The sequence below is a fragment of the Grammomys surdaster genome, unplaced genomic scaffold (genome assembly GCF_004785775.1).
Source record: "Grammomys surdaster isolate TR1022 unplaced genomic scaffold, NIH_TR_1.0 140, whole genome shotgun sequence".
Taxonomy (NCBI): domain Eukaryota; kingdom Metazoa; phylum Chordata; class Mammalia; order Rodentia; family Muridae; genus Grammomys; species Grammomys surdaster.
The window spans coordinates 12,452,134-12,479,664 of record NW_021604598.1 but is presented as its reverse complement, the minus strand read 5'-3'; the positions used below and the strand labels follow the sequence as shown (position 1 = coordinate 12,479,664).

Here is a 27,531-nt window from a genome sequence, read left to right as displayed (position 1 = left end):
TGAGTGTTTGTATATGTGTGTGTGGTGTGTGTGGTGTATATGTGTATACATGTGTGTGGTGTGTGTGTTTGTATATGTGTGTGTATGATGTATGTGTGTGTTTATATGTGTGTGTGTGTGTGTGTGTGCACGCAGTATATGTGTATGTTTGTATATGTGTGTGGGTGGTGTATGTGTATGTTTGTATAGATGTGTGTGTTTGTGTGTACTTGTGTGTGCGTGGTGTATATGAGTATACATGTGTGTGTGGTATATGTGTGTGTTTGTATATGTGTGTATGGGGTGTATGTGTGTGTTTGTGTGTGTGTGCACGCGCGGCTGTGGAAGGCAGCAATGGGCACCCCACTAGGTGTCTTCCTCAATCACTCTCCACCTAATTTTTTGAGACAGAGTCTCTCACTGAACTTGGAGTTCACTGGTTGGCTAAACTGGCAGATTAGAAAGTCCCAGAAGTCTGGCTGTCTCCATCCCTGCAGGACTAGGGTTACAGATTTGTGCCACCCTGCGGTTAGTTGAGCTGAAGGTCCAAACTCAAACCCTTGTTCTTGTGTGGCAGGCATATTACTGACTGGGGTATCTCCTGGCCCTCCAGGCTAGGGTAAGAAAATAAATCTAGATGATAGCCAATATAGAAGGTGTCCTTGTACATATCACAGATGCTCTGAAAACCTGAGGAGAAAGACGACAAAGCCTAGATACAACCTCATCTATATAAGCTACTAGTTATTTAGAATAAGTCATTTTCTACTGCTTTTCACTATATTTGGTCACATATAACTTACTGCTACTAACCCAAAAGAAATCACTTTGAATGTTAAAATGTAGGACTGGTTGTCAAAACAATAACAGGCCTACAAAGAAAAACTGTAGAGAATACAGAAGCATTGGTGAAGGAACCCCCCAGCTCCAGGAAGATGCTTCTGTAAGAATACAACCATCTGTATACGGCGTAGTGGCTCCCAGGAGAGTAAGAGGCTTGGGGGTTGATGAAAGTGTCCCCGCAGTGAACAGTTTGCACTGCTCACAGATTCCAGATGCTCCACATTCCTGACATCAGGGTGGAAACATTTACTGGTAGTCCAGAGAAACTCAATGCCGTCATTCTTGTCATAGCCCTCATAGCTCCATTACTAGCGCGAGTCTGGGGAAGCTATAAGCCTATGCTAAATGAGAAAAAAGATGTCCACTGTATTCAGCCGCCCTAGACATGAGAAGTAGCCAGTGCTTTTTTACAACACTATTAGCACAAGACTTAGCAAACAGGGACAATTATGGATTGGCTTTCTTCTTACTTTTTATATTTGTATTCTACACAATACAGACAGGCAGTGAACCAAACCATTTCACTATAACCCAGGGCTAATAACCACTAAAGAACGCATATCAACGCCCAGAACAACACTGTTAAATTTTATAGTATTAATAAAATGGGACACCAAGTAAATTTTCCACTTTCTTAAAGGTAAAATAACCAGCACTATTTACTGCTGCTCCTAACGGACCTCAAGTTTTCTCATTTAAAGCATGGTTTATTTCCAAAAGTGCCTATGTGACTAAAATACTCGAATTCAACAGAAACGTTATCCTCATTACAGTACACCTCAAACTTCAAACAAAATTACGGCATATGGCATACTGAGATTTTTAAATATGCAGAACAATGTCAATAATTACAATATTGTAGCTTCATTAATAGCAATAATAGGCAATTCACACAGTTACTCGAAGTCTATAAAATCAGGGAGTTTACAGAAAGTAAGTGCATAACCTTACACAGGACTTTGATGTTTAAGAGTTATCTCTCTATGCTTTAAGGAGGTTCTGTTTGTAATTAACTCCAAATCAGTAGCCTGCGGCCATCCACAAAGTACTCCAATACTATCAAAACAAACATGATAGTACTTTGATGTTTTTTTTTTCCTTTAGCACTGTTCAGACAAAAGATACAGGCATAGTAAACTAAAAACAACTTCTAAAACTTATAGCCAATAGCCACCCTTTCCTCATTTGCATCATGTCAAACCAGTCACTGACCCAACTGATGACAGAGTAGGCTCTGCATACAAGTTGGGGGGCTTGAATAAGAATGTCCTGCACAGGCTCATGTACTTGAATGGCTGGTCACCAGTTGGTAACACTGTCTGAGGAGGTTTAGGTTTGGCTTTGTTGGTAGAAGCTTATCACCAGAAGCAGGATTCTAAAGTCTAAAGACGACCCCACTATTTCCAGTTGCTCTCTCTGCTTCATGCTGAGAGATGAGCTCTCAGCTTCCTGTGCCTGCAGCCATGCCTGCCACCTGCTGTCATGAACCTTTTTAGCCATAAGCCCAAATCAACTCTGTCTTCTACAAGTAGCTTTGGTCACAGCAGCAGAAAGTGACTGATAGACAAGCTGAAATGTCGTATTTGTGTTATGGCATGATAGGACTTTCCCAATCTATTTTGGTGCTTATTGTTACTTAAAATTTAACATGGCATATAATTAAACCAGATAAATTAGGAGACAGCAACGGAGCCCTTCTCTCACGGGCATATTACTTAAGTATCAAGTGCAAGCAAATCTTCTGGCAGAGCACAGGGGCAGGAGCAGCTTCAATGCTTCCCTCTTCAGGCACGGTCCTGAAATATCCTTCTCTATGTCCCAAGGAAACACTTGTCACTCACCAACGCTCAAAGTGAATTTCTAAGACACTCCCTGTCATCCAAAAGATGTTAAGAGGGAAAAGATACTGTCATTTAGTAAAAACTAAAGTATATAGATTTTTTAAAATAATCTAAGCTTTAAAAAAAAATACTTTGTGTTAAAAATAGCTTGCTGATTTATAGCTAAAAACAGACAAATCAATGCTTCCTTGGTGGTTTATAGCAAAAAACAAAAACAAAAAAACAGACAAACCACTGCTTCTGACCATTCAGCTCACATTCAACTCTTCTGTAAACAGATGAAAGTTTGCTTTCAAAAGAATTCATAGCTACCTGGGAATGCAGTCTTTTCTTCTCAGAAGATCCAGTCTGGCTGGGAAAGCTAAGGCTACATGAAGAGCTGGATATGGAATAAGGTGCTCTTTTGATTCAGCTAGTAAGGATGCCTTCTGCAAAGGGCACTGAACTTTGCAGTTTTAATTAAAACTTTCAGTTGTAGTGAAAGTGGCTTACTAAGCTAGATGCCTCCATATTAAAATCAGTGATCTAAATTATGTCATGAAAATTCAGTGTAAGAGACATTTGTGTTAAGTGGGTGTGCGGGACCCTTTAGTCCCAGTACTCAGGGGCAGTTTGAGTTTGAAGCCAGTCTGGTTTATATAGTGAGTTCCAAGACAGCCAGAGCTATGTAGAGACCTGACTCAAACAGGAGGTGGTGAATAAAATTCTCTCCAGGTATTGATGTGGGTAGTCTTTCCACTTCCTTTTAATCCCTAGCTTGTCAAGAAGAAGCAAAGCAAACATGGAGACTTAACACATTCTGAAACTGCGCTCACTTTTTAAAAAGAGAAAAATAAATTACTTTGTAATGATTAAAGCTATGACAATATAAAAAGCCTTGTGATTTGGCTCATTTAGTTAAGTATTTTATGTGCAAACTGTGTACCTAAACTTTACTATGAAAATAATCTACCAAGATAACTTTTATTTACTTCAGGAGACTACTCAATGATTAATTTAATTCAGTTGGTGCTCTTTATTTTACCCTTTGTATGTGTGTGTGTGTGTATCTAGGTGGATGTGTGCCACAATACATGTGTAGAGGTCAGAAGACAAATTTGAGTGCCTAACCTGGCCTACTACCTTGTTTAACACAAAGTATCTTTTCCGTTGTTTACAACTGTGTAACTCAGGGTATTTGACCCTCATGTTTCTGGGGACTCCCCTGCCTCCTGCTCCCTTCTAGCCATTGAAACAATGGGATGCCAGGTACTCACTACTGCACCTACCTTTACATGGGTTCTGGGAGTTCGAACTCAGGTCCTCAGCCTCGCCTGGCAATCAGTTTACTCACCAAACCAACTCCCTAGCCCTTCACTCTAAAAAGTACTTAAGGCAGCATCCTCTTTCAAGCAAGAGCCCAGTGAGGAAGCAAGACGGGCACTTTCCAGTTTATGCCCGTGAGAAAACCATACAAGAACACAGACCAACTCTTGCTTCTTAGCATGTGGTGTGTTGTGTATAGGGAGTCCCCCCAGGTGTTTCTCACAAAGTCCACAAGCTGTTTTCATTGGGAATTTAAGACTACCCATGAAAAAAAGATTCTGGTCACCTACAACCAAATCTGCAACAAGGAGGAGAGAGACGCACACAACTCGTGCATGCACAGAAGCAGGAGCAATACATGATGCACGGATTGATGAAAAAGTCAGTGAACTCCAGTAACTTGTTTAATGTCTAGTAGCCATTATAATGATAAAAACTAGGATTAACAAATGAAAGTTGCATCAGTAATGTCACTATTGTAGTTATGCCTAGTGTTACTGTGCATGGCTATAAAACGTGTGGAAGCCATGGCTGCACCAGCTGCAGTTCACTCATCAGCCAGCTAGCCTGGGCTCATCTGGCTGATGAGGTAGCTGTAGCTTCCCTCGGGCTTCACATACAGTGCTTAACAACCCATTCAAACCCATCCCAACAAGAGTAAGATGTTCCTCTTGTCAGAGGCACGTGAGTGATTAACCTCTTTCCCACTGAGTCATACAAGTCCCCCAGGCCATGCAAGTGCTTGTCAACACTCTTCTGATAACATCTAGTCATAATGCTTATATAATGTACATTTGAGAAATTAACACTTTGCACAATTACAGCTATACAGAGGCACATATCCGACTGACATAGATCAAAGACTTCGAATGAGTTCAGCAAAGCAACAAAATAGTAATTAGAGGAGTAATACAAGTACAGTGGTCTCCCAGATGCCTTTTCCCCGACACAGAGAACGGCCAGCAAGCACCCACTTGCCTGGAATCCCTACTCTGCTTTGCAATCAAACTGAAAATTAAAGTCAGATCAGTACAGTGTGCTTCCTCCTGAAAGCTATTGGAAGAAAGGCGTGTCCAAGTCCAGACTTGATTTTCCACAATGAAATCAACCATCAAGGGGGAAAGTGGTCACATGTGGCTTTGGGGTTGGTTCGGTTTATTTTTATTTCCTTTTTTATGTTTTATTTTGACAAGGTCTCACTATGTAACCCTTGCGGGCCTGGCTTATTTTCTGAGACAGGATCTTGTCAGGTAGGCCAGGTTGGCCTGAAAATCATGATCTTCCTGCCTCAGTTTTTCAAGTGTGAGGACTATGGGTATTCTCTGTCACATCTGACCAGTCCTTAAGGATTGGTTTGTTTTAACTGAACTTTAACAGTATTTTCCTAACAATGAAATAAGATCTATTTTTCATTATTTCAAATGGTTGCTTTTACTGGAGAAGCTCATAAGGGGTCCAGTATCCTCAAGAAATGAATCTACCACTTTCAGGATAAAAGTGTCATAATGTTGGTGTTGGAAATAAATTTACGAAAATTTCTTAGCCACACCTATGTTGCATGTAGCTTTTTGCTACATCGTCTATGCTCTGGGAATGGGTCACACTACCAGCCCCTGCCCAGCTTCCCTTGAATCCATGAATTACACACACACACACACACACACATACACACACACACACACAGAGTTGTTCATTTTCTACTTGCCTTCTTGGTACAGTTGCTGTGTGCTACTATCTCCCACTTGGAAAACATGCCCTTATCATTTTTCTTAGCTCCACTCCTCTCACCTGCCCTAACTTTAGCTGCTCAGCTGAATCGAGTCCAGGCTAAACATCTCCAACCACCTGCCTATAGGAGCAGCCACAGCCTACCATTCCTCCCAAGACCTCACATAGTTGCCTGGTTCTTCTCTCTTCAAAGCATAGCAAACTCTGTCTCACTTCCCTTGCATCTCCCTGCTTGCCTCCCAGGACCCGGAAGTCCTGCCTATTCTTTCTGCCAAGCAATTGGCCCACAGCTTTCTTTACTGAGAGATCAAGAACCAGCTGGGGAACACGACCTGACCTGTCAGCACCTACCTATGGAATATAACTAAATATTAGCTAGCGAGCACTCCACACAGAGGCCATACACTGCCGAGAGAAAACAATACTGGCAATAAAGGAGATCAGGTTGAAAAAAGAATAAATCAGAAGGCGGATGGCAATACTGTAAACTGGCAAAGCAACAATACGAGATTTCAAATATTACATGAACTTACATGTCAAACAGCAAGGTACAGGCTATTAATGCTGCCAGAGAGGAGTGACCACAACATGTGTGTTTGTGTGTGTTCATGTGTGCATGTGCACACACATGTGAGAGTATTTGTGTGTGTGTATGTCCGTGCACATGTGCATGTGTAAGGAGGAGTAAAATATGCAAGCTTCCCTACTGCCTTACTTATTTTAAGTAACTTCAGCAATTACTACCTTCACTAGTCTCTAGCCGCCACCACCAAAACACTGACTTTCTAAGACATCGAATTTTTATTGCCACATGATGAAGAAAAATTTATTTCTAAGGAGGACATTCTGCTAATAGGTAATGCCACTCATATTTTCATTCCAGTATGGAAAAGCAAATGCTAATTACAGTCTTATTGTTTTTGCTAAGGTGGAAGAGCAGAACCTTAGTCAAAGCACTGAGTAAATGACAGCCCAGGAGGTCAGCCTCCTGATAGGTAAAGCAAACACAGTAGACAGCTCAGGCTGGACACTGCAGGGTGATGAAACTCTGGCTAGCTTCACAGTTTTGAAGAAAACTTTTTTTAATTATTTATTTATTTACATCCCAAATGCTGCCCTCTCCCAGTTCCTCCTCCCCAGAGTTTTTCCCCTATTCCCACTCCCCTTTACCTCTCAGAGAGTAGCCCCCAAATATGTGGCTGCCAGGGATGGGGTGTGGGAAAAATTTCTAGGAAGTCCCAGAGACCCCCGATGAGGGAGACTCCCAAGAGTCAACGAGGCTGACTTTAGCCAAAATGCCCAACAGTGGGGATATGGAACATGAAGAGACCACCTCCAGTAGCCAGATAGGACCCCTCAGTAGAGGGATGGAGGTGACCAACTCAGGTATAAAACTTTTGATCCAAATTAGTCCTGTCTAAAAGAAATCCAGGGTCTAAGATGGAGCAGAGTCTAAAATATATTTCAAATAAGGTATATCAACCTAGTTTTATTTCTGGTACTGTAATCAAAATCCCCTGAACCTCCCTACCCCACCCCAAAAAATCCTAGGGAAGAAAGAGATTATTTTAGCTCAAAATTCCAGGTAATGAGGCATCTGGTTCTGTCAAGAATCAAGAGAGGAGAAACAAATGCATTTTCCCTGTTCTCTTGTTCAGAACCCAAACCCAGAGAATGGCATTGCCAACAACAGGTGGGTCTTCCTATTTTAACTATAATGTTCATCATAATCCCATAAGCTCACAGACAGGCTCACAAGCTATCCTGATCAAGATAATTCCCCAAGAAGAATCTGCTCTAAGGTGATTCTGGGTTGTATGAGGCTGACTCTGACAATGGAAAGTCACCATCCCAATGTGTGGCTGACGTGACTGCTGCAGCCCTAAGGAGAAGCAGAGCACCATGTAATTGTCACATTAGGTGGAATCAGAAACAGAGTCACAACATATTTGCAGTTGGTTTAAAACCAATTCCACAGTGTCTCTGAGGTGTGCTGTAAAGAATATTGGAACTAGCATGGCCTGACAGAAACCTACAGCATTATACCTATTGCTAAAAGTATACACTACACTCACTGAAACTGAACATAACGTAAAAACAAACAAACAAACAAAAACCTCCCAAGGATTAAAATCATGTGAATTCTACTTTCTAACCACAAAGTAGTAAAAGTCAGTAACAGAAAAACAAATGGGAAAAGCCTTATTTTTTTTAATTCTAAATAGCCTATTTAAATTAATTTTAAATGACCTAGCAACTTAATACAATGAGAACACAGTGGGGCTTAGTGGGTAACTACCACAGTCCCATCACTAGAACCCATGAAGAGAGAGAAGAACTTCCAAACATTGTATATACACACACACACATGCACACACACACACACACACACACACACACTAAATAAAACAAAAAAATGAATGACTAAAAACTGTCGAAACTGGGGGCTGGTGAGATGGCTCAGCAGTTAAGAGCACTGGCTGTTCTTCCAGAGGTCCTGAGTTCAAGTCCCAGCAACCACATGGTGGCTCACAACCATCTGTAACAGTATCTGATGCCCTCTTCTGGTGTGTCTGAAGATAGCTACAGTGTACTCATACACATAAAATAAATAAATCTAAGAAAAAGAAAAAAACCTGTCGAAACTGACAAAATTGAGCTGTGATCAAAAGAGAAAAAACAGATACCAAATCAAATCACCAACACAGAAAATACAGGCATGAAGTAGTGCTATTATGAGCAATTTTGACCACAAAAGTTTAAAATTTTTGATGAAATGGCTGAGTTCTAAAAGTATAACTATATTACTAAAACTGACCCAAGAAGAAATGGAAAGCTTCAATATTCCTATTACAACCTTTAAGCCTGGTTTATCAACCAAGCAAGTTCCAGCTAGAGTTCCAAAGTAAGACCCTGTCTCAAAACAAAACAAAACAAAAAACAAAAAAACAAACAAAAAGCAAGTAAATAAATAATAAACTCAATAACAACAAAGAATGTGAAAAGGAAATTATAAGCTAAACCTATTCCTAAATACAAACCCTGAAACAACATATGAGCAAACAAAATTCATTATAATAAAAAGAGTAATCAACTGTGAAAATTTGAGTCTCCCCCTAAGAAGCAATCTGGTTTAACATTTTAAAACTAATTAATTTTCTATAAACTAATCATATTTTCATTAAGATATATAAGCAAAACCCTTATAAAATTGAAGGCTAACCAATTCTTTAAGTGCCAGAAAAAAAAATGTCATTTGCAAACTAGGATTAAAAAGAAACTTTTGTAACAAAAAAGGAAGATCGAGCCTTGTGGTTTGTAACTCAGAAGAGGACAAAGTGCAACACTCTTCACACATCAGCCACCTCCTTATCCAACTCTGACCCCTTGCCAACGTGGAAGGGAAGGAGTAACACCTGAGGTTACTCTGACCTCTGCATGCACAGGTCAAAGCTGGATTCCTGAGGGATACTAATTTTTAAGTTGGTGTCTCATCTGTCTTGACCCTCAAGATCAGCTTCCTGAATCTGTCCAACACTCATACAATACATATGGACAGCACAAAATGGACTAACTGGATCTTTAAAATAAAACTGTTCAAATGAATCCTTTTTAAAGACAGATAAGGCAGCCGAGACAACCAGGGGCAAGAAGGTCTGAAGATCAGTGTAATCGTCCATTCTGAACAGATAGGCCCAGGTTAATTCTGCCCCTGAGATGCTCACTGAATGCCATGGAGAACCATGAAGAGAGAGAAACATCAACCAGAAAGGAAACTGTCAATACTACCTAAACTGGGAATTGTTATCCAGAGAACTCTTGGACCCATTAGTCTGGGCTCTGTGGGCTACAATGTAATGGCACTACCTTTCTGACAACACAGGTGACAGCAGTGAACAGGCACATAGGAAGAACAAAGAAAACAATTTCAATGAAAGGTCACCTGAAAAAAAAAAAACCGGGGGAGGAGGTATTGCACAGGAAAATAAACAGATCTAACAAGACAAAGAGGCAATGTTGAATTGATCCCCTTGACATCCAGAGCCAAACCCACCATCTTCCACACTGTACTGAAGGTCTCAGACACAGGCATGGCCATTCCTCCCAAGTCAAAGTGGAGCAATAGGAGAACTATGGAGAAAATTAATTTGGAAACATTCCTCATATCTTATACAAAATGCCACTCTAAAGTACATACAAGAGAAAATGTTCCTAACTTCACAATCATGTTTTTAAGGAAGCACTTGATGAAAAAAATAGAGAGACTGTGATCCTGAAGGAAAACGTGCTCAACGGCATGGAAATTTGTAACTTTTGGGCAGACAGTGGAGAAGGGCAGTGCACACAGAGAAGACAAGCCAGGGAAGAATACATAATGGATGGTGGTATTTGAAAGAATCTAATTAGGGATGAGTTACCATTGAAGAGAAATTTAATTTGGGTTAAGTGGGAATGTAATTATGCAGTGGGCTCAGCCGCATAGTTCCTGAGTGCGGTCTATGTTTAACTTATTGTTAGGAAAAGCAGGGTGAGGATGACTACAACAGCCAAGAGCTGGCTAAATTGGCCTCCTATGCCTCACAGCATGCAGACCCAGAGCATGCACTAGTACAAGGACACAGCCATGCTCTACAGCTTCCAGAACAGGAAACATAAGCCAGACCATGCATGGCACCAGCCGGTCTAGAACACTCACCAGAGCTGTAAAACTGTGTGCTAAGCAGTCTGTTCTCATTTAGACCTGTCACAGTGGGTGTCACCTTTTGTGAGGAAGACAATAATGTTCCAGTGATCATTTTCTTGTTACTGAGTATCATGCAAAGTAGAACTAGCTAGAGTTACTGTGGAAAGATGAACGCGGTTTGCACTTAAACTAACAGTAGTTTAAAAAAACGTTTATCAATAATATATAAGGAGGGTTATTATTATTATATTTCTTTTTATAAGAAATACATAAAGGAAGAAAGACTGAAGAGATGATCCAACAGTTAAGAGCACTTACTGCTCTTCCAGAGGATTCATGTTCAGTTTCCAGCACCCATATCAGGCTGCTCACAACCAACTTTTACACCAGTTTCAGGAGATCTAATACTTTTTCTAGCCTCCCCCAGACAGAGGCACATATACATGTGAGTGTACAGTGCATGCATGCACACACACACAGACACACATACACACTAAAAAGAAATCTTAAAAAAATAATCTACATAAAGAGGAGATCAGAAAGCAGACAGCTAGGGCATGGGAGATGGCTTAGAGAAAAACAAGCTCTCCACATAAGCCTGAGGACATAAGTTTGAATCCCTGTAACAAATGTAAAATAGCCAGATACAATAGCACAGCCTCTGTAAATCCAGAGTGCCCTTAACAGGAGATGAGACAGACAGACAGGGGAACTGCCAAAACTATGAGGGGCAACCGGCTTGGAGTTGGCAGTAGTCAACAAGAGACCCTGCCTCAAACAAGGCAGTTGGTGAGAACGGATACTCAAGGTTATCATCTGACCACACACACACACACACACATACATATATGTACATACACACACCTATACAGAGACAAAAAGTAGCCAAAATAAATTATAGAAGAGAAAACATTATAAAGATGTGTCTTGTAGTTAACTAACAAGATTAAACTCTCCCACCCCTTATTTTGAAATACTTCACACTTTATTTTCAAATTCTTATTACTTCTATTTTTGATATTCATAATTTATTATATAATTTTTTCTCAACATAATACTCAACTTTCAGCCTATAGAAGTAAATATGGTTCAATTCCCCTTGGAAAGATCCACGAGCTAGCAGAATCCCACCACCCTGTCAAGGACTCCTTAGCAAACCACAAACAACACAGTACTGTAGGGATTTTCAGCAGATCACTAGTCTCTCAGGAGGTACAGCTAAGAGTGTTTTCAAGGTGTCTGATTTCCTACTGTAGGTGGCAGTCACAGGGAGGTTGGTGTTAAAAGCACTTTTAAAACTGTACTTATAAAAGTTTTACATTCATTTCTGTCCAAATATATTTTACATTATATGTTTATATAAATAATATTTAATGAAATTACAAAATTAAAACTAACACTCAGCAAAGGCATGAATGTGTAAGATTTTTTTTTAAAGCATGCTCTACGACAGGAATACAAATAGTAAAATGAACTCTAGCTAAAGAGAGGCATAACCCCTGGTTCAACAATTGTAGCCCTGCTGTCCACCTAAACTGTCTGGATGAGTAAGCAAATGAGTGCTGGAACCTCAGTCCTGAGGAAGGAGTTTGAAGACATGCAAAAGGAAGAGTCTGAAACTACCTCACGAATAGTGACAGGTGGAGACATCAGTGAATCCTGACTATAGCTCAACTGACCTACACAGAAAGATTCAGATGGCCTTGTGGATATGTGCACATGGATAAGTAAACTTGTACCATTTCTCTGCTTTGTGAGCTGAGAGGGTCTAAAGTCACACTCAATGAGCAAAACAGCTCATAAGTCTCCATTTCTAATCCTATTCTCCTCCCAAAAGAAACTAGGGTCCTTGGAGAAATGGCTACATGAGGAACAGCACAAAATACTCAAGATGAGCTGGTGCCTCTTAGTTGCCAGGGGTAAGGAAGTGCTAGGGCCTCAGCCAGCCCATCAATGGGGGTGTGCAAAGGGACTGACTGGCAGAACTTCCAACAGTCAGAGCTGGACAAGCTGGGGTAGCAACATAAGACAGTGCTGGATGATAACCACAAACACAAGCCAAACTGCCAAAAGTCAATACCAACCATGAACAACTGAACAAATGGAGAGAAGACCAGAACCCAAGAAACTTACATAGATACTGCACCCTAAATTGGGGCAGACAGATTGTAACTGTCATCAAGTGTGATCTTCTCATAGAGATACCCAAGGAAATAATAAAGAAATTTTATATATATATAGATAGATAGATAGATATAGATATAGATATAGATATAGATATAGATATAGATATATATCATATATATATATAGATATATATAGATATATATATAATACATTATATAAACATATGTTTATAGTATTAGTATATACATGTATGTTTATAGTATATAGTATATACATATATATTTATACATATATATGAATTTAAATATTATATATGTATGTATGTACATGTATATATGTATATATACATATATGTGTGTATACAAACATACAAATATATGTATATGTATTATGTATATTTGTATATATATTATATTGTATATTTATGTTTATGTGTATATATGTATATTTGTATGCATATAAAATATAATATGTATTATATTCAATAATTTATTATATATAAAATATGTATTATTAATATATACTCATATGTACATCTAAATGTATTATATTTATAATTTGTAATATTTATATATCATATTTCATATGTATGTATAATATATACTTATATAAATATATATTATGGAAAGAGGCAAAAGAGAGGCACTTGATAGTGGAGAAACTGAGAGCCAAACAACTGGCAGCATCAGTAGTCTCAGTCAAGCTGACAGGAAGCACGACAAACCTGAGAAGGCACCAAGCCAAGAGCCTAAGGAGTCAAAAAGGTGCATGTACTCCGCTGCTCCAAATGAGAAGCCGACATGAGGGACGAGTTAAGGATACAGGCGTGCGTTTTAGCTAGAGTTTGCCTTACGAATGCAGAAGGTTAGCCATACCAGAAGCTGGGTGTGAGGCACACAGCAACTTCTATACTACCTTTGTAATTTTAAACTTACTATAAAAATTGGAATATTAAAATTTTTAAGATGAAATCAGCAGGTCAACACAATCCAGAAAGAAAACCAAGAATGTGCATGGTACTCCTACGTGGTAAAGGAAAAACTACGAACTTGGTGGAAAGAATGCACCACAGGGCCACTCATTCTAAGATGACTGACAGTCTGAGAGGGAAGGTTAGATCTCTGCTCTACTCTGCATTCAAACTGCAGTCAGATTAAAATTCCATGTGTAGAAACAAATCTTTAAATTTATTAAAAGAAATCTTGGAGAATATTTTGCTCTTGGACAAGGGAGCTGAGTTTAAACTGAAGGGGGAAAAGCAATAACCAAGATGTGATTATATGATTCTCAACTCCATAAAAGAAACAAGACTACTTAAGGGGAAGGTTTAAAAATCAAGACAAGTGGCCGACTAGAAGAAATGGCCCAAAAAATTAATATATAAAATATAAAATGAGAAATTCTGCAAATACATCAGAACATGGTAAAACAACACAATAGTGGAGAACGGGTTTGAATCGATACATCTCAGACAGGAAAGCACATGAATGCATGGATATGTGCTCCACAGAAAGAACAACCCGCCTTTACCACTTATCATACCGTGGTTTTCCTGTCAGATGACTGCAAGCACAAAGACTGACAGTGCTGAACACTGCAGAGTGGAGACTGAGAGCTTCAGTGCACTCCAAGCATGGTTAGCAGGCTTAACGAATCTGGAGGTCAAACTTGACAACATCATTAAATGTGGGCATCTTTCCTGGTCAAATATTTATAACAGTTACAATTCCCTTTGCAGCACTGTGGTCAGTGATATTGTAAAGTCATGTGAAACAGCACGACTCAAGAGATGACAAAGGAGATGATACAGAAGTACAGAGATGTGGATACACACGTGTGTCACACGATACATCCATATACTCCATGCACAGAACTCTCCAAGAAACGGCCCTTGCTATCACAGTTAAAGAACAGAGCTAGGGATGTACCTCAGAGGTCCAGTCTAGCTTTAGGAGTCTAGCTTGAGTGGTACATGCTGCAAGAAGAAAAAAATGGAATGGCCCAATCTGTAGCATATAACAAAATCTGTGATTTTTTTTTTTAAGATGAGTCAAACATACATGTTTTTCTGGTGCCACTGATCAAACCCAGAGCCTCACATGTGCTAACCATGTGCTCTACAGCTGAGCTATATGAACTATGTTAAACGTTGAACTCTTGAAGAAAGTGAGATTGAGGATATGGAAATGTTTTCATGGTGTACTTTAAAAAGTCACTTTTTTTTTCTTAGTGAAATAAGCAGAAAGGAGAAGAGGGATACATGCTCAGGATTTCACATTAAAAAGCGTTGCCTGGGACCCCTCTGAAGACCCCACAGTCTGAGACCTCCCAGGAGATCTGCTGAACCCAGGGCAACAGGTAAGGCACACTGCCAAATAACTGTAGCAGCTGGGACCCCAAGGAGCCCAGCAGACTCAGGACCCAAACTCCAGACTCAACCTCCACCTCCCTTCTGGCCAGTGCTTTCCAACAGGGCAGATTATCAGCATGTCTGCCCCTTTGAAGACCACACAGTCTGAAGGCCTCCCAGAAGATCTGCTACAGCCAGAGACACAGGTCTCCCAGGACACCTGCAGCAATTCCAGGGATATAGAAAGCAGACCCCAGACAGAAACACCCAGGCCAGTTAACACCAGAGAAAGTGAGATGATGAGAGGCAGGTGCAAGACTAACAACAGAAGCAGTCTACTTTGGCACCATCAGAACCTAGTTCTCCCACCACAGCAAGCCCTGGATACACCAACACACCTGAAAAGACAATAAAAAGACATAGATTAACAGGCTGGATACATAAGCAGGGCCGAGCATTTTGTTACATACAAAAAAATGTACCTCAGTGTCAAAGACAGACACTACCTCAGAGTAAGAGGCTGGAATGCAATTTTCCAAGCAAATGGTCCCAAGAAACAACCTGAAGTAGCCATTCTAATATGGAATAAAATCAACTTTCAACCAAAACTTATCAAAAAAAGATAAGAAAGAACACTTCATACTCATCAAAGGAAAAATCTATCAAGAAGAACTCTCAATTCTGAACATCTATGCTCCAAATGAAAAGGAATCCACATTCAAAACAAACAAACTAACTAACTAACTAACACCTTTACTAAAGCTCAAAGCACAAATTGCACCTAACACAGTAATAGTGGGAAACTTCAACACCCCACTCTCATCAATGGACAGATCATGGAAACATAAAGTAAACAGAGACACAGTGAAACTAACAGAAATTATGGATGAAATGGATTTAACAGATATCTATAAAACTTTTCATCCTAAAACAAAAGAATATATACCTCCTCTCAGCACATCATGGTACCTTCTCCAAAACTGACCATATAATCGGTTGCAAAACAGGCCTCGACAGATACAAGAAGATTGAAATAATCCCTTGTATCCTATCAGATCACCATGAACTAAGGCTGGTCTTCAAAAACAACAAAAACAACAGAAAGCCCACATACACATGGAAGCTGAACAATGCCCTACTCAATGATAACTTGGCCAAGGAAGAAAGAAAGAAAGAAATTAAAGACTTTTTAGAATTTCATGAAAATGAAGACACAACATACCCAAACTTATGGGACACAAGGAAAGCAGTGCTAAGAGGAAAACTCATAGCTCTAAGAGCCTCCAAAAAGAAACTAGAGAGAACATACACTAGCAGCTTGACAACACACCTGTAAGCTCTAGAACAAAAAGAAGAAAATACACCCAAGAGGAGTAGACCGCAGGAAATAATCAAACTCAGGGCTGAAATCAACCAAGTAGAAAACAAAAAGCTATACAAAGTATCAACAAAATCTGGAGCTGCTTCTTTGAGAAAAAATAACAAGATATATAAACTCTTAGCCAGACTAACCAGAGGGCACAGAGACAGTACCCAAATTAACAAAATCAGAAGTGAAAAGGGAGATATAACAACAGAAACTGAGGAAATTCAAAAAAATCATCAGATCCTACCATAAAAGCCTATACTCAACAAAACTGGAAAATCTGGATGAAATGAACAATTTTCTAGACAGATACCAAATATCAGATAAATCAGGAGAAGATAAATCATATAAACAATCCCATAACTCCTAAAGAAATAGCAGCAGTCATTAAGTTTCCCCACCAAAAAAAGCCCAGGACCAGATGACTTTAGTGTAGAATTCTATCAGACCTTCAAAGAAGACCTAATACCAATACTATTCAAATTATTCTACCAAATATAAGCAGAAGGAACGCTACCCAATTCATTCTATAAAGTCATAGTTACAATGTGTATTCGCCCTTGGAGATGGAATGGTTTCTGTCTAATCAGAAACTTGTCACAATTTCCTTTCATAGAGGACTTCATAAGAATTTTTTTCTCCTTCTATCATGTTTAATGTTGCAAATAGATTTTAAAAACTGGTTGAGTGCATATTACTTTTAGCTTCAGAAAATTTCATGTATATTTAAAGGCATTTTAACTATTATAAATTATTTTGATGACTTAAAAAATCTCAACACTGAGTTATATATTTTAAAATAATTTTTATTACTTTAATAAAAAAATGTAAAAGCTAAGAAAAAGGTGTAAGGGCAAAAGGCCAAGTAATTAATACATATACATATACATATACATATACATATACATATACATATACATATACATATATATATGCAAACCTATCAAAATTACACCAGACTTCTCAACAGAGATCCTAAAAGCCAGAAAAACCTGGACAGAGGCTGGACAGAGGTCATGCAGATCCTAAGAGAAAGTAAATGCCAGCCCAGGCTACTATACCCTGCAAAACTCTCAATCACCATAGATGGAGAAACCAAAATATTCCATGACAAAACCAAATTTACACAATATCTATATAGAACTCGAACCCTACAGAGGATTCTAGAAGGAAAATTCCAACACAAGAAGGGTACCTACACCAAAGAAAACACCAAGAAATTAATTATCTCACAACAAAACCAAAAGCAGAGAATCACATGCACATAATGTTACCTACAACAACAAACATAAAATAGGAACCAACAATCTGTCTTTAATATCTCTCAATATCAATGAACTCAATTCCCCAGTAATACTGGATACACAAGCTGGATCCAGCATTTTGCAGAATAAAAGAAACAAATTTCAATGACAAAGACAGACACTACCTCAGAGTAAAAAGCTGGAAAAAAGTCTTCCAAGTAAATGGTCCCGAGAAACAAGTAGGAGTTGACATTATAATATCCAATAAAATAGAGTTTAACCAAAAGTTATCAAGTAAGATGGGGAAGGACACTACACACTCACCAAAGAAAAAATACACCAAGAGACAGTCTCAATTCTGAACATATATGGCCCAAATGCAGGGGCACCCACATTCATAAAACAAACTTTACTAAAGACAAATTGAACCCATACAATAATAGTGGGAGACTTCAACATCACACTCTCACCAATGGACAGGTCATTGAAACAGAAACTAAACAGAGACACAGTGAAACTAATAGAGGTTATGAACACATAGATTTAACAGATAGATACAGAACATTTCACTCTAAAACAAAAGAATATCGCTTCTCCTCAGCAGCTCATGGTACATTCTCCAAAACTGACCTTATAATCACAGAACAAGAAGATTGAAACAATCCCATGCATCCTATCAGATCACCACAGACTAAGGCTAGACTTTGATAACAACATAAACAACAGAAAGCCCACATACTTATGGAAACTGAATAATCTACTCAGTGATAAATTGATCAGGGAAGAAATAAAGAAAGAAATTTAAGACTTCCTAGAATTCAGTGAAAATAATGGCACAGCATACCCAAACTTATGAGACACAATGAAAGCAGTGCTAAACTGCTTAAGACAAAAACTCATAGCACTAAGTGCCCTCCTAATGAAATGAAGATATCCTACACTAGCAACTAAACAGCAAACCTGAAAGCCCTAGAACAAAAATAAGATAACACAACCAAGAGGAATAGATGGCAGGAAATAATCAAACTCAGGGCGGAAATAAACCAAATAGAAACAAAGAGAACAATACAAAGAATCAACAAAACCAAAAGCTGTGGTTCTTTAAAAAAAAAAATCAACAAGATAGATAAATTCCTAGCCAAACTAACTAAAGGGCACAGAGACAGTATTCAAATTAACAAAATCAGAAATGAGAAGGGAGACATAACAACAGAAACAGAGTAGATTCAAAAATGTCACCAGATCCTACTACAAAAGCCTTTATTTACTCAACAAAACTGGAAAGTCTAGATGAAATGGATGATTTTCTAGATAGATATCATGTACCAAAATTAAATCAAGAGCAGGTAAACGATCTAAGCAGCTTCATATCCCCTAAAGAATTAGAAGATGTTATTTAAAAAAAAAACTCCCAACCCTCCTTCCTAAATAAAATTTAAAAAAAACAAAACAAAACAAAAAACCCAAGGGCCAGATAGTGTGGAATTCTACCAGACCTTCAAAGAAGAGCTAATATCAATACTCCTCAAACTATTCCATAACTAGAAAGAGTAGGTGCACTATCTAATTTATCCTATGAAGCCACAATTACTCTGAAACCTAAACCACATAAAGACCCAACAAAGAAAGAGAACTTCAGACCAATTTCACTTATGAATATTAAAGCAAAAATACTCAATATATTTCTTGCAAACTGAATCCAAGAACACATCAAAACCGTCATTCACCACAATCAAGTAGGCTTCATCCCAGGGATGCAAGGTTGGTTCAATATACAAAATCCATTAACATAATCTATTATATAACCAAACTCAAAGAAAACAATCACATAATCCTCTCTTTAGATGCTGAAAAAGCATTTGAAAAAATACAACACCCCTTCTTGGTAAAAGTATTGGAGAAATCAGGAATTCAAGGCCCATACCTAAGCATAATAAAAGCAATATACAGAAAACCAACAGCCAATACCAAATTAAGTGGAGAGATACTTGTAGCAACCCCACTAAAATCAGGGACAAGACAAGGCTGCCCACTCTCCCCATATCTATACAATCTAGTACTTGAAGTTCTAGCTAGAGCAATAAAGACAGCAAAAGAAGGTCAAAGGAATACAAACTGGAAAGGAAGAAGTCAAGGTATCACTATTTGCTGATGATATGATAGCATACATAAGAAACCCCAAAAATTATACCACAGAACTTCTACAGCTGATATACAACTTCAAAGTGGTTAGATATAAAATTAACTCAAACAAATGATAAATAGGCTGAGAAAGAAAATAGGGAAACAACACCCTTCATGATAATCACAAATAATACAAAATATCTTGGAGTAACTCTAACCAAACAAGCGAAAGATCTGTATGACAAGAACGTCAAGTCTCTCAAGAAAGAAACAGAAGATGATTTCAGAAAATGGAGCAATCTCCCATGCTCATGGATTAGTAGGATTGACATAGTAAAAATGGCCAGCGTACCAAAAGGAATCTACAGATTCAATAGAGTTCCCATCAAAATCCAAACACAATCTTCACAGAGTCTGAAAGAGCAATTCTCAATTTCATATGGAAAAACAAAAAACCAAGGATAGCAAAAACAATTCTTAACAATAAAAGAACTTCTGGGGGAATCATCATCCCTAACCTCAAGCTGTACTACAGAGAAATAGTGATAAAAACTGTATGGTATTGGTACAGAGTCAGACAGGTTAATCAGTGGAATAGAATTGAAGACCCAGAAATAAAACCACACACTTATGGACACTTGATCTTTGACAAGGAAGCCAAAAATATACAATAGAAAAAAGAAAGCATCTTCAATAAACAGTGCTGGTCTAACTGGCAATCTGTATGTATAAAAATGAAAATAGATCCATATTTATCACCTTGCACAAACTTCAAGTCCAAGTGTATCAAGAACCTCAACATAAAACCAGATACACTGAATCTAATAGAATAGAAAGTGGGAAAGAGCCTTCAACTCATTGGCACAGGGGGAAATTTCCTAAACAGAACTCCAATGGCTCATGCTCTAAGATCAAGAACTGATAAATGGGACCTCATAAAACTGGAAAACTTCTGTAAGGCAAAGGACATAGTCATCAATAGGACAAATCAGCAACCTACAGCATGGGAAAAAGATCCCATCCAATAGAGGGCTAATATCCAAAATATATAAAGAAATCAAGAAGCTAACCTCCAAAAGAGTAAGCAATGCGATCAAAAAATGGTGCACAGGGCTAAACAGATAATTCACAAAAGAGGAATCTCAAGGGCTGAGAAGCACTTATAGAAATGTTCAAAGTCCTTACTCATCAGGGAAATACAAATCAAAACGACCCTGAGATTTCACTGTATACCAACCAGAATGGCACAGATCAAAAACTCAGGTGACAGCACATGTTGGCAAGGTTGTGAAAAAAGAGGAGCACTCCTCCACTGCTGGTGGGATTGCAAACTTGTTCAACCACTCTGGAAATCAATTTGGAGGTTCCTCAGAAAATTGGAAATAGATCTACCTGAAGATCCAGCTATACCACTTGTGGGCATATACCCAAAAGATGTCCCACCATGCCACAGGGACATGAGCTCCACTATGTTCCTAACAGCCTTATCTTTTAAAGCCAGAAGGTGGAAACAACTCAGATGTCCCACAATGGAAGAATGGATACAGAAACTATGGTTCATTTACACAATGGAATACTATTCAGCCATTAAGAAAGAGGACATCCTGGGATTTTCAGGCAAATGGATAGAACTAGAAAATATTCTGGGTGAGATAACTCAGACCCAAAAGGACATGCATGATATGTACTCACTAAGTGATATTAAGCCAAAGAAAAGTGGATATTAACCAAAAAAAAAAAAGTACAGAATACCTAGAATACAGTCTACAGAACTCAAGAAGGTTAACAAGCAGAAGGGCCCAAGTGAGGAAGCTTCAATCCCACTTAGTACGGAGAAGAAAACAATCATGGGAGGCAGAAGGAAGGAGGGACCTGGGTGGGAGAGGTGAGAGGAAAGGGGAACAGGATCAAGTATGGGGAGGTAGGAGAGAAGCCCCACAAGCCAGCAGAATGAATGAAAATATGTAACCTGGGGGGAATGGGAAATGGTGGACCCTCTAGAAAGTACCAGAGACCTGAGAGGTGAGAGACTCTCAGGACTCAAAGGGAGGATGAAAGTATCATTCTGAGTGAGATAACTAGATGAACCTTAGATGAAATGCCCAACAATGAGGAGAAGGAACGTGTAGATTCCACCTCCAGTAGAAAGATGACGACGGCATACAGTGGAGGGATGGGGGTGCCATCCCACAGTCAAAAATTCTGGCCCACGACTGTTCCTGTCTAAAAGAATTGCAGGGAGAAAAACGGAGAAGAGACTGAGGGAAAGGCTGTCCAGTGAGCAGCCTAACTTGAGATCCATCTCAAGAGGAGCCTCCAAGGCCTGACACTATTACTGATGCTATGGTGTGCTTACAGACAGGAGCCTCGCATGGCTGTCCTCAGAGAGGCCCAGCAAGCAGCTGACTGAGACAGATACTTATACCCAACCACTGGACTGGAGTCGGGGACCCCGTGGTTGAATTAGGAAAAGGCTGGAAGAAGCTGAGGAGGGAAGCCCCATAGGAAGACCAGCAGTATTAACTAACCCAGACCCCTGATATCTCTCAAACACTGAGCCACCAACCTGGCAGTATACACGAGCTGGTCCGAGGCCCCCGACACATATACAGCAGAGGACTGCCTGGTCTAGCCTTGAGAGGCTTTAGGCCCCAGAGAGTGAGGAGGCCTGGGGGAGGGGAGAATTCCTCTCGGGGATGGGGGCAGGGGAAATAGGACGAGGAACTTTGGTGGGGGAGCAGACTGGGAGGGGGGACAATGATTGGATTGTAAAATAAACAAACAAATAAATAAATAAATAAATAAAAGTAATTTTTAAAAAATTTTAAAAAGAAAAAAAAAAGTATTTCCGGGACTGGGGAAACAGAACAGATGATAAATGTGCTTTCTGTGTAAGCATGAAAATCCAAGTTTGGCCGGGCAGTGGTGGCGTATGCCTTTAATCCCCGCACTTGGGAGGCAGAGGCAGGCAGATTTCTGAGTTTGAGGCCAGCCTGGTCAACTGAGTTCCAGGGCAGCCAGGGAGACACAGAGAAACCCTGTCTCGAAAAACCTAAAACAAAAAAAAGAAAATCCAAGTTTGAACCTGTAGCACCAACATAAAAAGCTAGATATGTGACTGTTGTGAATCTACGTGTATGTGCACACAAGCATGTGAGTGAGTGGTGTTGGGGGTGGAGAGACAAGAGGATGAATAAGGCTTGTTTGCTGGCTGCCCAACAGCCTGGCTCCATGCCTGGTGAGAGACCCTGCTTCAAAGGGCACAGAGTGATAGACCAGGACACTCAAGTCTGTCTGGCCTCCACACCTCCATAAGGGTACACACCCATTCCACACATCACACAGTGTTTTCCCAAATGACTACAACACGCATGTCTAAAGTCAGGAGCCTTCTATGATCATCAGTGTCATTGTAACTTCTCTTGGAGTCTCAACAGCAACACAACATCAACAGTGTTGCTAGGCAACATTTTCAACAGTAGTAAAAAGAGCATCAACTGTACCTGTATAGGGTTCTAAACATGAACTCTAAACACCGGATGCAAACACCACACTGTGATCCAGGAACAGGCATGTCTTCCATGCCTGACTCAAACCTTCTAGCACACAGGCTAGAAAACACCAGAAAGCAGGTGTCACAAGTCAGTAACCCTCTGTTCTAAGTGACATGGCTGTATGGGAAAGCTCTTGGTAAATTCCATACCATCCATCCGTGACCAACAGCTCTGAATTGCAAACATATATTTCATTCAGCCTTTCAGGTGTATGTCATTAGCAATACTTTGCTATCAATTAAGCTAACACCATTCTGGTGAACAGGGAAGTATAAAATTTACTATACAACTCAGTACATTCACATCTAGAAAATTTTTTTATCTATAATTATCATGTCACCACAGGAAGCTCAATTATTCATTCTGCATAGTACAACAAAACACAAAACTACATTAAAAAAAATCCAAAGGAGTTGACTTCCAAATTAACATCCTGAGGGGGGAAAAAACTAAAGTTTAATGGGATTTAACAAAAAGCTAAAATTGCCTCACAACAAAAAATAATCTCTAGTCCACATCTCCAGGAGGGGAAATCTGCTGATAACGGAGAGGAGAGGAAGCGGGCTGCACTTGCAGAGGGTATACATATGCACTAAGCGTGCTTAAACTGCAAACACAGAAGTCTACCAGAATGTGATGCCATGACCAGAACAGCTGGGAGGCGGGGTGGGGGCGAGGAGTCAGATGCCTCGCTCGGTATCTCATGTGGTCCCTGAGATCAGGGATGCCATGGCCTTTGTGACACACTGGTGGGGGTGGAGGGAAGCGCGCAAGGGTGCCCCGGGCCCGCGCAACAGTGACCCGCGGAGTCCCGGGAGCTTTCCACACCGACCGGTCTCACATACATGAGAAAGTCTAAGGTTCCAGAGGCCCCAGAAGACACGTGGAGTCCATGGGTTTGAAAGTTTATTGTTCATGGCGTGGCAGTTGAGTCTGGATGTGGTAGTGGAGTCTGGATGTGCTGGGGGTGGGGGGGAGACTGTAAAAGCCAGGGGGAGCTGGCTTAAATAGGGGAGGGGAAAGAGGGGCTGGGAAAAGGAATGACTTAATTAGCTACGCCCCTGGCCTTTTAGATAACTCATGAATATGGAAATCTCTCGGGGCTGAAGCCTGTTAATCACGCCCTCTACCTGTAGCTGTAGATGATGATGCAAAACCTCTCTGGGAGAACCTACTTTGAGCCAAACGTGTCTGCAAGGTGCAGGTTAATGGTGGTGTAGGCCACATGTGGGAGGAGTCTGGAATCCGGGAGCGTGGGGAGATATGTGCCGTCCCTCACAGGCCAACAGGAGACCTGTTGGGTCTCTGGCTATCTCAAACCCAGTGGTCTACTGGGGAGACCAAACCATCCCTTTGCAGCCCCACACACCGGACACTCCTTTCATTGATATTATGCTGCCACTTCTTTTGAGGAGTCTTAAAACCTCACAGCGTGGCCTGAGCATAGTGGCACTCATAAGATTTGTGTGCTCATGAGCCTGAGGCAGGAAAACTGTGAGCTGGAAGGCTAATACAAGGAGCAAAACCCTGCCTCAACTAATCCAAACAAATAAAAGGAAAGCCAATTTCCTAACCCCATTCATTCCTTTTTTCTCTTTTGTACTGAGGTTTAAATCCAGTGCTTCACACTCATGAAACATACACTCTACTGGATTTCAGCCTAGTCGCTCTCCCTTATTCTGAACAGTTCGGAAAAGCATCCGGGATCTATACTTAAACAGCACTGATTGCAAGGACACCAAATACGTGCTAAATTAGGTCAGAAAGGAGATTTTATATGTATTATGTGTGTTTTAAGAAATATGTATTTATTCTATTGGCCTTTAAATATTACAGCTAATGAGATGTGTTTAGTGTGCAGGTGTTACTGCTAACGTTTCCTTATTTATCATGAGTGAGGGTAACTGGATGTGTACGGTGAGAACGTGGAAGTCCAAGGGCAACTTTCACAAGTGGATCTCCTTCCACCATGTAGGTCCCAGGGACTGTACTCAGGATGTCTGCATTGGCAACAAGTTCCTTTACCCATTGAGCCATACCAACAGCCCACTGTTTAGTTTTAATATAACTTCATTTTATTATTATTTATTTATTCACTTTATATCCCACTCACTACCCCTCTTCCCAGTATAAACTCTTAATGATGTGTAGGGAATTCTGGATTTTTTTTAAAATCTGGTGACTGAAAAAGAGAATAAAAACAGATAAATAGAATAGAAAGCAAGAGGTTTGAAGCAAGTACGTAAAATGGTCACATCTGCTGTTATAAGAGAGTGACGGCAGTGCGCAGATATGATAGTATTTGCCAGAACACTGGGTGCTCTCAAATACTTCGTTTTAAACAATTAAATGCACAATGCTGTTCCAAAGGCAGGACACAGGCATGTGTCACCACGGCCACCCGGAGCAGGAAGCAGTCTGAGTACCCACAGTCACTTCTGTCTAGTTCAGAGCTTATTGGGACTGGTTTTATGTTGGTCACAGAAAGATGTATGTGGTATATTTGTACCCACAATGTCACAGTCACTGGGAATAATACTGATGTAAGAATATAGAGAAAATCATTCCCTTGGCTTCTTGTACCTGTGTCACAAGCTGATCCTGTGGCCAGTGCTGGCATGATGCAGGCTGTGGGTATGTGGCTGCCCTCCACTCTCTTGTCTCAGGAAGCTCCAGGGAATTTAATGGACTCCAGCCGTGCTTCACCCAAGAGTTGTCCTACAAGTTCTTCCTAGGAAGAAAAGAAACATTTAAACATTTATATGTATATAAAAAAGCAAGTATCACTAAATCAAACACCCTACAACTAATTTAAAATTTGTATTTAACACTATGTCAGAGCAATCATAATTCTTCTATAGAATTCATTTTCTGCAGTGACAGGCTGATATTTAACAGGAGAGTTTCTGATTCTGACATCATTTCTAACTGAAAACATACTGTCCCTGCATGTGTCAAGGCTTCTAAAAGATCATTACATTTGCTAGGGGCTGCTGATCAGATGCACTCCGACCTCTCAGAGGAGTCTCTGTGGCCATTTTCTCCCTCTCTTACCTTACCCTAATCCTAGCTATATTTCCCACTGTCTAACAGAGGCTATCAGAGTCACCAGCAAGGTACAACGCTCTAGCTTCCATAGAGTTCATCCCAGTACAACAGCTGCAAAGTTCTCTACCACAGGCAGAGAATATCGTTGACAAAATTACTCAGCTAGAAGCAGGGCGTTGATACAACTCACAGAAGTGTTAGCAATCCAAGCGAAACCTTCTTTTAGTAGAAATTAAGCTTGGTTACACCTTGGAAAACACACAGTTTTCGATGACTAGCCTAAGGTTATCTCACGATAAGAGGGAAGGAGATATCGTGTAAAAGTTGTGCAAGGTCAGCTCTGGCTTTGCCTCTAATCCTGCTGGCTCTGTGATCTTCTGTAACTTACTGAATCTTATTAAGCCTTAATTTCCTTATATGCAAGTGAGGATAACTCAGAACTGCGTGATAATTAAATGTGTCAAGACCTGCAGCAACGCCTTCCACAGAGTAAACAAACAATAAAAGCTGGCTGTGTGGTAGTTTATTTCTTTAATTCAGGCAATACAATTATAAAGTTAAAACATAAAAGAAAGCAGGGAGATTACAATTCACCCAGCCTAGCGCCTAAGAACGAGCCTGCCATGTGTTTCGAATTTGGATCGTTGCAGACTAACAATGGAAAATACACATCATTTACATTTTTTTGCTGAAATCATAACTATACAAAGCATTTTAGTACATTTTCCCCCAATTTGCCATACAGCAAACTCAGTCACTTAAAAGCATATTTTAACATATATTAAAGACAACAAGAAAAACAGACACTGTAAACACTGGAAAACGATTCACTTCAATTCCTGAAGACTCTAAATTGCTGATTCATATTACAGAATAACGACAAACGAGCTTGCCAGCTTTCACTTGAGAAAAATACAGCTGTAAAATTCCAGTAAAGCCTTCTAAATTAGCATTTTAATTGTCAAAGTGAAAACTGATATTTAAAAAAAAAAAACACCATCAAATAGACTTTCTTGGACTTGACTACCTGCTGTGATGTCTGCCCATCTGCTTTCCATTATCACAAAGGCGAACCAATGCACTCATACTACACACTCACACAGAGAAAAGCGCTAATTAAAAATAGGTTGGCAATTATTTAAATTCCAAGCAAAAATATAACTCACTGAGCTAAAAATTAAAAATGAAAAGGAGAAGGCAAGCCAGGCCTCACTTGTGCCCAGCTTAGACACTACCCTTTCTCCAAAAATCTTACAAGGAAACTTTGCTTTGGTCTCATAAATTATTCTAATCAGGATTAAGATTTAACTCCATAAAAATATTCCTTATATAAAGCAA

The 27,531-nt window shown here is 39.7% G+C and overlaps 1 protein-coding gene across 1 annotated transcript in view; it reads right to left on the bottom strand.

Moving 5' to 3' along the window:
- Positions 1-25,878, bottom strand: part of Mpp7 (membrane palmitoylated protein 7) — a 163,055-nt gene extending 137,177 nt beyond the window's left edge. Inside the window, exon 1 of the mRNA XM_028763889.1 lies at positions 25,729-25,878. Within this exon, the coding sequence (XP_028619722.1) occupies positions 25,729-25,765 (37 nt within the window). The 5' untranslated portion in view covers positions 25,766-25,878. The remainder of the gene's footprint in view (positions 1-25,728) is intronic.
- Positions 25,879-27,531: the final 1,653 nt, after the last annotated feature.